Source organism: Ostrinia nubilalis, chromosome 30, assembly GCF_963855985.1.
Source record: "Ostrinia nubilalis chromosome 30, ilOstNubi1.1, whole genome shotgun sequence".
NCBI lineage: Eukaryota > Metazoa > Arthropoda > Insecta > Lepidoptera > Crambidae > Ostrinia > Ostrinia nubilalis.
The window spans coordinates 4,346,334-4,360,629 of NC_087117.1; the positions used below are offsets into that span (position 1 = coordinate 4,346,334).

General features: G+C 38.8%; 1 protein-coding gene across 1 annotated transcript; it reads right to left on the bottom strand.

Moving 5' to 3' along the window:
* Window positions 1–1,757: 1,757 nt before the first annotated feature.
* Window positions 1,758–4,621, bottom strand: LOC135085922 (uncharacterized). The gene is made up of 5 exons (XM_063980705.1): window positions 4,587–4,621; window positions 4,361–4,489; window positions 3,005–3,221; window positions 2,229–2,405; window positions 1,758–1,886 (listed from the first exon to the last, which is right to left on the bottom strand). The coding sequence occupies exons 1-5, from the start codon at window positions 4,619–4,621 to the stop codon at window positions 1,758–1,760; spliced, it is 687 nt and encodes a 228-aa protein (XP_063836775.1).
* Between the last annotated feature and the right edge of the window lie 9,675 nt (window positions 4,622–14,296).

The window sequence follows — 14,296 nt, forward strand, 5'->3', positions numbered from 1 at the left end:
TCCGCAAAACATCAGCGCCATTCGGTTCCTGCAGTGCATCTGGCAAAGTCCGAAGCTGTAAGCCTAAAAAAAACAGCAGAGAAATTAAGAACAGGCAATGGGCAGTAGGCTTAGATTAATAAAACCTACCCCCCTAGACAAAACGCACTTTTTGATCGAATCGAAAATCGAATCCGTCAAAACTCCATACAAAAAAGGGGCTTTTCGACCACTTTTCGACTGGTTTGCGATTATAATTTGCACTTTGTCTAGACCCACTAGATGGATAGTCTTCATACAAACGCTTCGTCAAGAGTGAGGCAAAAATCTTATGTCATTAGTGTCAATTTTGTTGGGGAGTGTAGACAGTGAAGGCGATTTTCCCGAAAGTAGGGAAATTTTTAATACGTTTTTAATTATTTTATAACTAAAAAAAACAAAACGCATCATGTACTTACTTATTTATTGAATTCAAAGTACCTACCTAATTACAATAAGATAAATCGACTTAAAAGTCTCGATTTCATAAAAAAAAGGAAGTGTATTTGTACGGCGAACAATTGGGAAATAAATTTTCTTGTTACTGGTATCATTCCCGTATTTAATTTTTGAAAGCCAAATTCAAGCAAAATACGCGTCGAATCGTAGTACTTACTTATGAAATGTAACACTGAGCCCCGATTACGGTAACTTTTAAGTCTACAATCCAGACGCGTTTCTGATTCTGCAATACGATTGGTCAAAACAGCTGACGTACGCTGTTGAACGACCAATCGTATCGCAGAATCGAGAAGCGTGTCTGGATTGTTGACGTTAAAAATTACCGTAATCGGGGCTCTGGTCACTTTCTTTAGTTTTTCTGATGTATTTAGACACCCTTTCACAGCACAAACCGTCTTAATTAATTAAAAGTCGTCGGACGTGTTTACCAATTTTTCACTTTGACAGTTCATGTGACGTTTACGAGTAAGCCATTCTGGCTCACTAAAATCTGCCTCACCTTTCGTGCACTGACTATCTATCTAGGTTTTATTAATCTAAGGCAGTAGGGCACACAGCTTGTAGAACAAAATGCCGTTAGGGCAGAAAAATTCTCGAATGACGGACCCGAAGTTTAATCTCCTACTCAGTAGAGTCAGGTCTGGTGAAGGCGGGAAGCTAAATGCGGGCAGTTTAGGACTTGTCGTTGTGAAAATCTTTGTCGGAAGAATTAAAGAACTAAAGTAAAAATAAGAAACAGGAGAGATAACTTCGACTTATCGTGTCCAACTTCTGCTACCGGCTTTTCATGAGACGTCGTTTGCTTACCCTGACAGAGTCGCTGATCCACTCATCAGGGTAATGGCACCGGCGCTGGTCAGGTCGGAGCTTCTTCACGCTTGGTGAAGCCTGGATCTCGACAGCCTGGGTGCAGTAATTAACATGTGAACACCGTGTTATCATTATCATCATCATCAGTCGTCTAATCTTTGGGATTCCGAGTGAAGCTTTCTTCCACCTTCGGCTTGATCGTCACAGTTCGGTTCTTTGCTTCTTTTTTATTTTTGCTAGTTTGATTCAAGTTTGTAAGAGCTTTCCAGTTGAGGTTAAAAGAACCGTTGTGCGTGGTGATGTGAATATTGTGAATCAACAAGAACGCACTTAAGAATTTTATGCAGCGTGTGAGTGAGCGTGTCACTTTTGTAATACATTTTCGCTCCCCAGTTGGCTGGCAGCACTGGATAAGGTTCGGTGTCAGACTGGTGAATGCCCTGCCTTAGTGTATGAACCAGTCAATATCAATCAAGCATTTGACGATTTATTTTGTTCCTGACCTTAAAGTCGATAATCAGCTCCTCCCCCGGCATTACCTCTCCAGTCGGATTGGAGATTGCGGTGGATATCTCGAACGGAGAATGGACGAAATACTGTCGGAAACAAATGAAAAGTCAAGGTTAAACAAAATATTTTTCCATTTACCTTAATTGCCTATAAATAGTAAAATCTCAAAAACTATTTTTAACTTAAATAAATCGACTGACTGCGATGATAGGACTTCAAGCTATGATCTAACGCGCGAACGAAGGACTGCTTATTGCAAAAAATCAACCCGGTTGAGTTGACTGCGCACGTGGCAGCCTTGACGTCACATCGACGCTCCAGTACGGACAGGGCAAACGCGGGGACCGGAGGTATACAGGTGAGTGCGAGGGAGACGAGGGAGACATGCGCAGTTAGCTCGATCGGGTTGTATTTCCCTAAACACTTACCCTAACACCATTGTTCACGGAGTCGATCCTGACATAGCACTGCCCGCTATGGTAGTGGCATTTATGCAGTTCACTCTGGTGCCATTCCATGTCTGGCAGCATGAACTGGAACCTCGCATACATCGAGTTGAAGGTCAGACACATGCCCACCTCTGTCATGACTGGCATCCAGAACACCTGGAAAAATAACGGGTCTAAAGGGAGCCGAGTAAGTACGAAGCACACTTATCAAACTCCGTACTGCAACGCATACTTAAGGACGTAGCACACTTATCAACCTGGAAAGGGATCGTAACCGTATCAACTTCAGACGGTCAGTATTCGTTGTAGTATAATATGTAACTCCATGCACAGTAATGACAAATGATAACAGCTCGCGAAAGGTGGTACGGTGTTGATAGCTATGACCTGACGTATTCTCCAAATCTTGAGGAGCATTTTAGCTTTGGGAAACCGATAACCGATAAGTTTTAAAGTTTTGTAATTTGAAGGTCAAAGTAAAGATAAATCTCACACCACGCCGCGTGCCACTGTGAGTGAGAGTGACGAGTTACTCCCTACCAGTTAGCTTAGGCTCAGATGCACCAACTTACTTTAACCGTAACTATAATAATAACCGGTGTTTTTTGTATGGAATTTGACAGATTTTTGACAGTAGTTATGATGGTGCAACCTCAGATCATAGAAGGGAAGGTGCAACTCAGCTTAAAACTAACAAATTATTCAGTATACCTCTGATAACAATTATTATGCATACTTCCCTCTTTAATGCGTACCTCTTTAATAGAGTCCGAAACCATGACCTTCAGCAGTATAGTCGGGTGCACGCTCAGAGCCAGCTGCAGCAGATCGATGCCCCTCACGGACTCATCGTTCTGGTACTTCCAGAAGTTCTGCAGGTTGCTCCTGAAGGACACGTCAGTCACCAGGTCGATGAACCCGGCGTAGTACGCGTAGCGGGTCGGGTCAGACTCTTCTGTCACGTTCCAATTCCTAGAAGTGGTGAAATAATCGAAGCAACGCTATGGAAAACTGTATCAGCTAAGTATGTGAGCTCAATTAAGCTAAACTAGGGCTCTAAAGAGGCCTCGGCTCCGTGTCAATGACCCCGTAGGACACCGTCGGGTTTTAGTGGGTAGGCCCCGCCCTTCTGGCTGGGTGTCCCACATAATCCACTGACCACCCCCATCAGCCAGTGGCTTGCCAGTGGTTATGCGCAAAGCATTTGCCGATGGAAAAAAGGGCTCTAAAGAGGCCACGACGGCGCTGCACGTGTCCTGAGCGAGACTTCAGATCTTCTTCAGATTTATATGCTCTGTCATGTCATTATGTCAATGTCACCCCTCCCGTGCTGCTCCCATACCTTAGGCACTGACTGAGTTAGGCGGGATCCAAAATTAAAAGCGTAAAAATCTGGACAACTTGGTTTGACCAGTCCCCGAAGGCAGCGCCTGTTCACAGACATGACGGATGACCAATAACTTTTAGCTTAGCTTTTGGTCTGTGACCAGCATCTTTTATAAACTGATCACCAAAACACATACACACATACAACTTATGTACAGTGGGCCACAGTTCCAGCTACCCATTACCGTTTTTTCTCTCGCTGTCATCAAATAGCGATTCTTTGCGATAGAACGAGACAACATGACTGGAAATGGGTAGCAGGAACTGTGGCCCATATTACCTTACACTGACAGACAACTCCCTCCAGCATCAATCCGTATTGGTCACGCGACGATAGTTGATTGCCTCAACTCTTGTTGAGCGACCTATACCTGACTATCGGCCGACAAAAAGTTTGTAAAGCTTCAACCACACTAAGACCCTTTTCACATGTTCCGGTTGCCGGCTAACCGGCGCCGGGTACCCGGTGGTGAAGTGTATGGGCATGCCGGATTAATTACGCCGGAACATGTGAAAGCTACGTACCATGCCCATACACTTCACCACCGGATACCCGGCGCCGGTTAGCCGGCAACCGGGACGTGTGAAAAGGCACTAACGCGTGCAGATCGCCGCGCCATCGCCGGCGCGATCATAGGTCAATGACAGGTCGCGCGACCCATGACAGTCCGCGGTTGATGTGGCTGAAGCATAAGTCTGCGGCTAGGCTAAGGGCAGTAGCTAACATCTCGATGGCCAGCTTGGCCTTGTCGGGCTCCACGCGGTCGGTGAAGCAGGCGGTGACGGCGGGGAAGGTGCTCCACCAGCGCCGATAGTCGCGCTGCATCGACACCACCACCGGCTCCACGTTGTATCTGCAGGAATATCCTAATGAGATCAGTCAGTTTAGGCCTAAGATGCGCGCCGCGATAAGCGGTTATCATCACGCCGTTTTATCGATTTTGCCCATACATTTTGACGTCGATAAAAGTTATCACGGCGTGCATCTTAGGACTACTGGTATACTAGCTTAGGACGGAGCTGCGGACGAAACTTCTCAGCACGTGCCCATGTTGTCTCGAAGTGGTGGTAGGGAAAACTATTTGGGACGTGTAGGTATGTATAAGTAAGCGCCCTGGAAAGGACTTAAAGTACTGAATAAAATATTTGTATTTGTAATGTCTGACAGACAGCAACTGGAAGCTCCGCCGAGTTTTACTGGGTAGGCCCCATCCTTCGTTGGGTGGGTACTACAGCGGAGTAGAAAGGGCTGGGGGTGTAAAAATTTGAAAATCTGCCACACACCTCTGTTTCACTCCACTTTGGTAGGTAGTGTCGGGAAATGATGATGAATAATGATACAATGTGGGTGTGCATGGGCGTATCCTTAAAGTGTACAATGACATAATCTTAAGGAGTACCCTGCTGACAACTCAACTGGGAATACAAAATAACTTTCGAATTCAGACGGTTTGAGAAAGTAAAATAGTGCCCACCTGGATAGCTGGCTCAGTGCGCAGTAGACCGCACCGAAGAAGGCACTGAGGGTCAGCACGAACCAGAGGAACCTGCTCGAACAAACTTTAAGAATGTGTAAAATAATACACTCCAGCTTCAAAAATAATAGGAAAGAGGTACGGATGCTGGCAGCAGGACCAGTCGCTGTGGAAATCTTTGGGTTATGGATCTCCCTCATCGAAAATAACCAATAAAGGGAGGACACCGAACATGGTGAGGACTTATTAAAACCTTCTTGGCAGATTGGGATCAAGCTGGCCACCAAGAAAAAAACCAAGATTTGCAAATCGAACTGCCAACTGTCAGTCCCGTCATTTGACAGCACAATGTAAATTCTCGTTTCCCAAAGAAATATAATATAGAAAATTGCCCAGTATTTTGTGTTTACCTTTCGCACCAGTGCACTTGGTCTTTTACAGTATGTTTTAATCCATGCAAAGTGGTTTCTCGGCAGAAGCCCGCGTAAAGTTCGTATACAGGAGCTATGGAGTCCTTGGTAGACTCCATGATAGACTTCGTGCGAGCGAGACAGCTGAATATTGCGGTTGGTTTTCTCTTTCTGTGGTCTTTTTTTCTTTCCGACATCCTGGACTCCTGGTAACTACTTTATGATGTAATAAAATTATGGTGTCTGCTTCCAATCAAGTAAATAACCAGTATTAAGCTTTTTCAAGTCACTTAGAAGTAGTTTCTACAATTTTTCCTTTTAAATGCGTGTTTTTACACGAATTTTCCTGGAAAATACGTAGGAACCTAGAGCACGCACTGATCATGCGTAATAAAGCATATCAGAAAGTCATACTACTTAATCCATTAAGATATTTAGATTAACCACCTATTATTATGTCTTCTAAATTCAGTCAAATGGTGTAATTGCTATTGTGGTAAATAATACGTCTTATCTTAATGGATCTTAATCGACTAATTGGTTTATTGTGTTGTTTGCTTACAGGAGCTTGCTTATTGCTTCAGAAGCAATTTGACTTATTTATTTTCCTTCCCAGCTTACCCAAATTGGAATTAACCTATGTTTAGTTGTACCTTTTGATAAAACTAGCTTCTACCCGCGGCTTTGCCTGCACAAGCTATGGCACAAGCGCAGATGTATGTTTCAGTTAGCAGGCGGACTGACGCTAATCCTGGTGTACTAGTACTGAAAATTGACCCTTATTTACTGAGCTTTAAGGGTGAAGACATAACGCGCGGTTTATGTTCCAGGTAGCAGGCGTTCTGACGCTCATCTACCTGGCTTACCAGTACTGGGGCGTGCTGTTCAAGGGGCAGCTTGACGACGACATGGACGAGTGCCGGCACTCACCCCGGCTCTCCCGCTCGCGATCCAGGTAATGCCAACATTCAAGAAAAACCTAACCTAACCTAACCTATGCGCTAGAATATTATGTGCCTTAATAAAACACAGCGTTCTGTTGAGAGAGCTGTCTATGATCTTTGCCTAATTTTAGTCTATGGTATAAGAAAACTTACCAATTGTCTCTGCTTTATCATCTAGTTTACCTTCTTCATACACCAGCTGGCACCACTTTCTATGGAAATTGGTGATCTGTCAACTTGACATTTCATAGCGTTTGTGATTTTTGCCGCCTACACAGCAAAAATGTTTTCTCTCTTATTTATAAGTATAAAATAAGAATAAAACACAGTTAAAATGTGCAAATAGGAAATATAAGTGAAGCAGAGTGTAAGGGTAAAGAGTGGTGACGGTGAAAGGTTGACTTCTGTCGGCCCGGATGAAGGAAAAGCTCGAAATCCGAGTCGTCTTTTTCAGATTCATCCTCATCATCCTCGGAAATGGAAATGTTTGCTTCACCACCTCCAAATAGGCGACGGAGGCCATGTAAGTGTTAACCCCACTCGTAAGACACTCGGTCGAAACTTGACGACTCAGATGAATGTTATTTCCAACTTTGTTGCGCACCACTTACCTTCTACATCAAGCCTACTAGATGGTAATAGCTTGCAAAGTAGTATTCAGTTCCTCTAAAGAACGATTTCAGTTACTTCGTTATCGTAAAGTGAAGTTAAGATCAATCATAAGGAAGATAGAATATTACTTTTCCTTTTCCTGCTGACTGAGCGAATTATTAATGAGATAAATTGCAGCAATTTGGCTACCTTATAGCGGGTTAAAGGCAGCTAGTTGAACATTCTGTTTGAATGGTGCAATTGTTACTATCATTCTATTCATAAATAAGTAAAATTATTTTTGATTGGGCTTAAAAGGCCTCTTAAATTTAGATGTTAATCATTTATTTCAAAAATTTTATTTTGTAATGTTTGGTTCTGGCTTGATAATCCAAGAACCCTGAAACCACAATGCAATTCTTTGTGGAAAAAAGAGCGGAATCTTTTTAATGAATGCGAGCACTGTTTAAGGTAATTGCTAATATTAACCTTCGTACAACATTACAAAAGGCTCCCCCAACCTAGTCATGGGTGGGTCACAGATCTGGTTGAACACCCTATCATATTTAAATTAAACAATATGCGAGTATACCTACTTAAAAATTCTCAAAAGAATTCAAGATAAGAAGTTAATAGCAGCGTTTTACCTGAAATAAAACGTATATTAAAATACTTACCTAATTCGAGGCTTATAAATTGAGATAGGCATATCCGTTTCCCGTAGTCTTTACCAATTTTAGTACTCTTTTTTAAATAAATAAATAAATAAAAAATCATTTATTTGCAAGAACATGGTTACAGATAGGTGTTAATTTAATAAATTCCAGCATATTCTGTCGCATGCGACGTGCAAAAGTTCTTGTTTTTAAAGTTATGTTAATTATTGCTACATTTAGTTTCAGACTTTACATATTTTTACAACTCAAAATGACTCAAAATCTTATTTTACTCGTTGTTGTTTTTCATACCATGACAGTAACAATACAATAAATAAATGTCAGGAAACGAAATTTGAATTGCAAGTGTCAAAATAAATTTAAATTAATTGTATAAAATATGTCAAATTAAGTTACATTACCGATGTCACATCATTCTATCATTTAAAAAGTCATTCACTGTATAATACATTTCACTACACAATATTATTCATAAAATACACATTACAATGTCAACCTTTATTCCTTTTGAGTCGTCAATTAGCATTCAAACATTGAGTCATTTATTTTAATGTCAATAAATTCTTTGATGGAGTAGAAGCACTTTTCCAACAGCCATTTATTTAAAGTGTGTCTAAATTTATTTAATGTTAGTTCTCTAACTCTACTGGGCAGCTTATTATATACTCTGATTGCATTACAATACACATTATTAGAGTATATTGTAAGTCTTTGGCTTGGTACATATAATCTACTTGCGTCTCTGCTGTTAGACTTTCCAAGGACCGTGTCATGCAAAGGAAAGAGATGCGGATGGTTTTTAACAAACAAACAAAGTTCCAAGATGTATAGGCAAGGTAAAGGCAATATTTTAAGGCGCTTAAATAGCGGTTCACAGTGCTCTAAATAGTCGGCACCACTTATAGCACGAATGCATTTTTTTTGAACTCTAAACGCTCTTAGTACTTCAACTGAGTGTCCCCATATAATTATACCGTACCTTAAGACTGAAGACACATAGCCATGGTACGCCGACAAGGCAGTGTTTTGAGAGGCTACTAGTCGTAGGCGACGCAAGGCAAATACGAATTTGTCTAATTTTATGCATATTTTATCTACATGTTCCTTCCAGTTTAGATGTGTATCTAAGGTTATACCTAGAAACGTTGTAGAGCAAACTTGGTGTATGGGTATGTTATTGTACGTTATATTAATACATGCATCTGCCTGGTTATAAGCTTTGAAGTGTAAAGCGTTTGTTTTATTTAAATTTATCTTTAATTGATTTTGGTCCAGCCATTCTATAACTCTTTTTAACTCATCATTAACTGCATTTTCTATATATTTTTTATCCTTACATTTAATTATTAATGTGGTGTCATCCGCGAATAAAATACATTCTTGTTTTAATGTTTTAGGCAAGTCATTTATATACAATAAAAAAAGTAAAGGTCCTAGTATACTGCCCTGAGGCACGCCAGAGCTAATAATTTTAGTGGAAGATTGAGAGGTAGTATTTTTATTGTTTATTATTTTGTTTATTTCTGTGAGCTGAGAACGCTCAAATAAGTAGCTCTTAAGCCATTCATATGCTTTTCCTCTTATGCCATATTTTTCAAGTTTATAAAGTAGCCGGGAGTGACAAACATAGTCAAAAGCTTTACTCATGTCCAAGAATAGACCTATAACTATTTGTTTTTTATCTAAAGATTCAGTTATTTCCTTGACCAAAGAAAAACAAGCCTGAGTGGTAGACTTACCCCTTCTAAATCCGAACTGATTCGACACCAGTGTGTTATTTTTGGTAAGAAAGCCCTCCAGCCTATTGAACATTGCCTTCTCAAAAACCTTTGATAAGATTGGCACTAGTGTAATCGGTCTGTAATTCACCACCTCAGTAGGGTCGCCCTTTTTAAATATAGGTTTGACTATAGATATTTTAAGTCGCTTAGGAAAAATTCCTTGTTCAAAGGACTTATTTAATAAATTCGCTAAAGGCGACGCTATGAGATCGGAACATATTTTTATTATTTTTGTGCATATTTCATCATATCCCGCAGAATTGGTGTTGTTCAGAGATTTGATAATCTTTACAACCTCAGATTCACTAATTGGATTTAAAAAAATACTATTAATATGCGTATCATTAATATTACATTTATTTTTGTTCACATTTTTATTATTAGTGTCATTATTAGTCAAATTAATATAGTAGTTATTAAATAATTCACATATGTCATTAGGATTATTATAAATTATGTCATTGTTCTTAATTGCATTTATGTCATGTTTTTTACTAGTCAAATTGGTATTATTTTTAATAATATTCCATGATGCACTACATTTATTCTTAGATTTTGTCAAATACGTGTTATTATTAATTTGTTGCGATTTTTGTATGCATTTTTTCAATAGTTTTGTATAGTGTAAGTATAATTTTTTGTTTTGTTTTTTATTGGAAGCGTCGTTTTGGTATTTGAAATATAATGATCTTTTGGTCACACAGCATTTTTTTAAACCTTTAGTAATCCATCTATTTTTTATGGACTTTTTCCAAATTTTTACCTGTATAAATGGAAAACAGAGATTGTACATAAGTTTTATTAAATCATGAAATATTTCAAACGCTTTGTCGCAATCTTTTTCTTTATAAACCTCGCTAAATGATAGAGACGATAGGCATTCGCAAAATTTTTCAATATTTGCTTTACAAAAGTCTCGTCGATTTTCAGACCATTGTTTAACAGATTTGACGTCATTACGTATCTTGGGAACGGAGAAAGATAGTGATTGTCCCGTATCATGGTCTGATAATGCTAAATTATGGATCTTAACCTTTATCTTCGAATTTACCAGATTAGTGGCTATTTGATCTATACTAGAGACTTTTCTAGTAGGTACATTTATGTGTGGGCGTAAATTATGGTTTAGTAGAGTAGATTTAAGGTCCTTTGATTTGGAATTGTCCTTTAGGATGTCAACATTCCAGTCACCGCAAATTATGACATGCTTTTTATTATTTTTTGTTATTTTTCCTAGGAGTAGCGACAATTTATCAAGAAATATCTGCATATTTGAGTTTGGTGTCCTATATATGCATATTATTATAAGATTATAGCTTGTCAATTCGATTCCACAACACTCAAAGTTAAAGGAACATGCCATCTCATTAATGATATTTAAAGGTACGTAATCTAAATCACTTTTAACCAATATACAGGAGCCCCCTCGTCTTTGGTCTTTTCTACAGTAGCAAGCTGCCAGTTGGTAGCCCGGCAGTTGTAAATTACATTCCGACCCCTTTTTTATAAACGTTTCAGTCAAGCATATGAAATCTATTTGACCTAGTTCGTTAGTAAGTTCCGTGATTGTTAGAGCAAATATTTCATTTTTGTTTAAGACTCCAGCTATGTTTTGGTGAAATAAGGTAAGTTTCCGCTCATTTTGTTCGGTTACCTTATTGGTGTTGGAGACTTGCCCGTTGCCAATAAAAAATTTTGCTCGGAAGATGCTATTTTGCTAATTACAGGGAAGTAATATAAAATAGTGCCTTTTTTAAGGGTCGATTTCCCATTTGTTTTATTATTAGTTTTTGTCCTATTAGCTTTAATGACATCTCGTATACCTTTAGATGACAGGTACTTGTTGCTGTAATTGTGATAGTCAATAAGAAAATTTATTTTTCCACACATCATACTTAGATACTTATAATTACTCAATTGTGAATGATTATCATTGATGTCAACAAAATTACAGTTAGGTATATGTCTGCATATATTTTCAATACATTTATTTAGTTTATCTGTGTTTAGGTATTGATTATTGATAACACTTAATACAATAATGTTAATAAGTTTAAATCTTTTTAGAACCGATGCATATTCTATGACAACTTTAGTTGGATTGTGATCATGTTCACCAGCGCATAGTATTACATAGTTTTGCGCCGAGTCATCAATATTATCGCACCCTTTGAGTATCTCCTCTGTTGTAGCGTTTGGTTTAGTGGATGCACATACTGAGTATTGTCCGAAGCTGCTTTTAGATCTTGATCGTAGAAGTTGATAGCCCAGGCCAACGCATTGTTGACTGCCGAAGATGTAAATTTTTGGTTGGGTCCGGGTGATAGGTTCAGGTAATGTACAGTCGAGAGTTGATTTTGGTGACTCCGTGTTTGATTTGTCTACAGATGGTATGTTTTTATTCAAATTACGCGCCGTAGTTTTTGCTTGAGCTTTATTCGATTTTTGAGGCTTTTCACATGAGTCAGATGCAGGAGACCTTCGTCGGGGTGTGCTCGCATGTGAATGTTTCAATTGATTTTGTTTCAGAGGTGTTAATTTACGTGAAGAAGGCTCTGTAAGTAGATGCTCTAAAACTTGTTTTTTTCTTGTTTGTTCGGTCATTCTTTTCTGTAGATTTGTAACTTGCATACTTAAGCGATCAATTTCAGCGTGAGCGCTTGCTAATTTTGTTTTGAGAATGTTAATTTCTTCCTGTAACTCTTTATCATCAGCTATATTTAGGTCTGGTAGACTCATGTGCGAGTCCTGAAGCAAGGTTGAGGAGCCGCACTGAGTCATAGAGTCCTCGCAGGATTTATCAAGTAGTTCGACTGAAGATGCGCGAAGCTTGTTTCGCTGCCGGGTAGTTACATTATCATTTGTCACATCGCTGTTACTAATGTTGCTACATAGTGATGACGACGTCGCATTTTTAAGTAGCGGTGACTTGGGTTTCAGTGCAGGTTTAATTATTATGCATTTGTCGCATTTCCATTTCTTTTTGCGGTCCGCGTCCATAATCTTAAATCTCGCAAATGTTACATTTGCACATTCCAAATCTAGGTTCATTTTGCATTGTGTACAAATCAGATATTCTCTCTTAGGAATGTTGTTTTTGCATTTATCGCATTTTAACTTCATTGTTTTACTCTTTGACATAGACATGTTTGTTTATTTTTAATATGAAAAATAAAAAAAAAACAAACAAAAAAAAAGCAAAAATATTTTTATGATCGTGATTTGAACACTGCGACTCTTGCGATTTCAAGCGCAAAAAGCCATATAACCACCGCGTCGCCCACTAGGCCACGGCGTCGATGAGTGATGCGATGAAAAATTTGTACAGCTTGTTCTGTCTAAGGACGTATGTGTCACCGTGGTGTCGCTTTGTGACCATATATGGTAATAGCGAATTTCGTTCGCTCACTCGATGAGTCACACACAACACGGCACTAGATGACTGTTTGTTTTGTTCGTTGACTGTTAACACGTTTGTATTGTTTTAATGCACTAAACACACTTTGATTTCTATGAAGTTCACACCATTCTTTACAGTTTTTTGTACGCTATCGATTGGTATACATTTTAGGTATTAATGTTCACTTTTAACCGCTACAATAATAAAATTAGACGGAGCAGATCAAAGTACGTGCGCTCGTTCGGGCGTTCGCGCGTGATTTTAAGACTATAGAGATTTAAAGACTTTTACACTATAGAGGGCGTGTTTCCGGTCTCACTAGGCAGTGGCGCCACCTATCTAAAGTTTCGTTAGTTTTAACCGCGCCATTTTTACTCATTGGCTTCGAATAAATGCACCAGGCAGAGTTAAAAACTAAGCCTCGAATTAGGTAAGTATTTTAATATACGTTTTATTTCAGGTAAAACGCTGCTATTAAAAGTACTTGACCGTAATTCGAGGCTTATAAATTGAGAAGTGTCTGTTATCGCCTGGTGAGACATGGAAACACCTGAATTATACGCCAATGTGACCTAAGATTTTATAATAAAACAATTAATATTCTGTTTACATTTATTTATTAACATAATGTATAATTTATACAAACATAATATAAGATTCTAATCCGAGTGTAAATCATGTTAGCAATTGCACTTTAATTATTAATTATTATTGTATAATTGTATATCGATCAAGTTCTAATTTATTTAATCAATAGGATGAAATAAACGAGATACTTGTGTATTTGTTGGGTTCCTATTAGGAATAACTTCGCGCCTATAATACTTTTGAAAGGTATTAGCGGACCTCCAATTCCCGCGCGCTAAAATTTCATCTAGAGGATAACTTAACAAATTTTTTGAGGCCACCGCTGACCGCACACTACCAGGGGAAAACTGAATATTTGCTTCTTTAAATAAATGTTTTATCCAACCTGCTATAACAGTTCGAGATGCTGGTTTAGCAGGACCCCTAACAGTCATAAACAAATTAAATTTCTTAGCTGTATCCCGTCTAGGTTGCAACAGTGATATAGTGTGCTCAATCCAGAAAACTGGGTTAAGATTAACGTTGTCATTATTTGTCATTAATTTCCAACCGGATTGCCTATAGTCCATATTATCCGTTTTGGATCCAAATTCTGGCCGAAATATAACATAATTATCTGATTTTATAAAATGATCAGAATCAACTCTAAGCAACGTTAAGTCATGAATCCGCCGCCCTGAACATAATAGCAAGAGAATAGCTGTGTGTCGTGAAGTCTGGTAAGCGTTGTTTTTGTCTATCGAACAATTGGACAAGTATTGAGCTAAAATATCAACATCCCAAATATTTGATTTT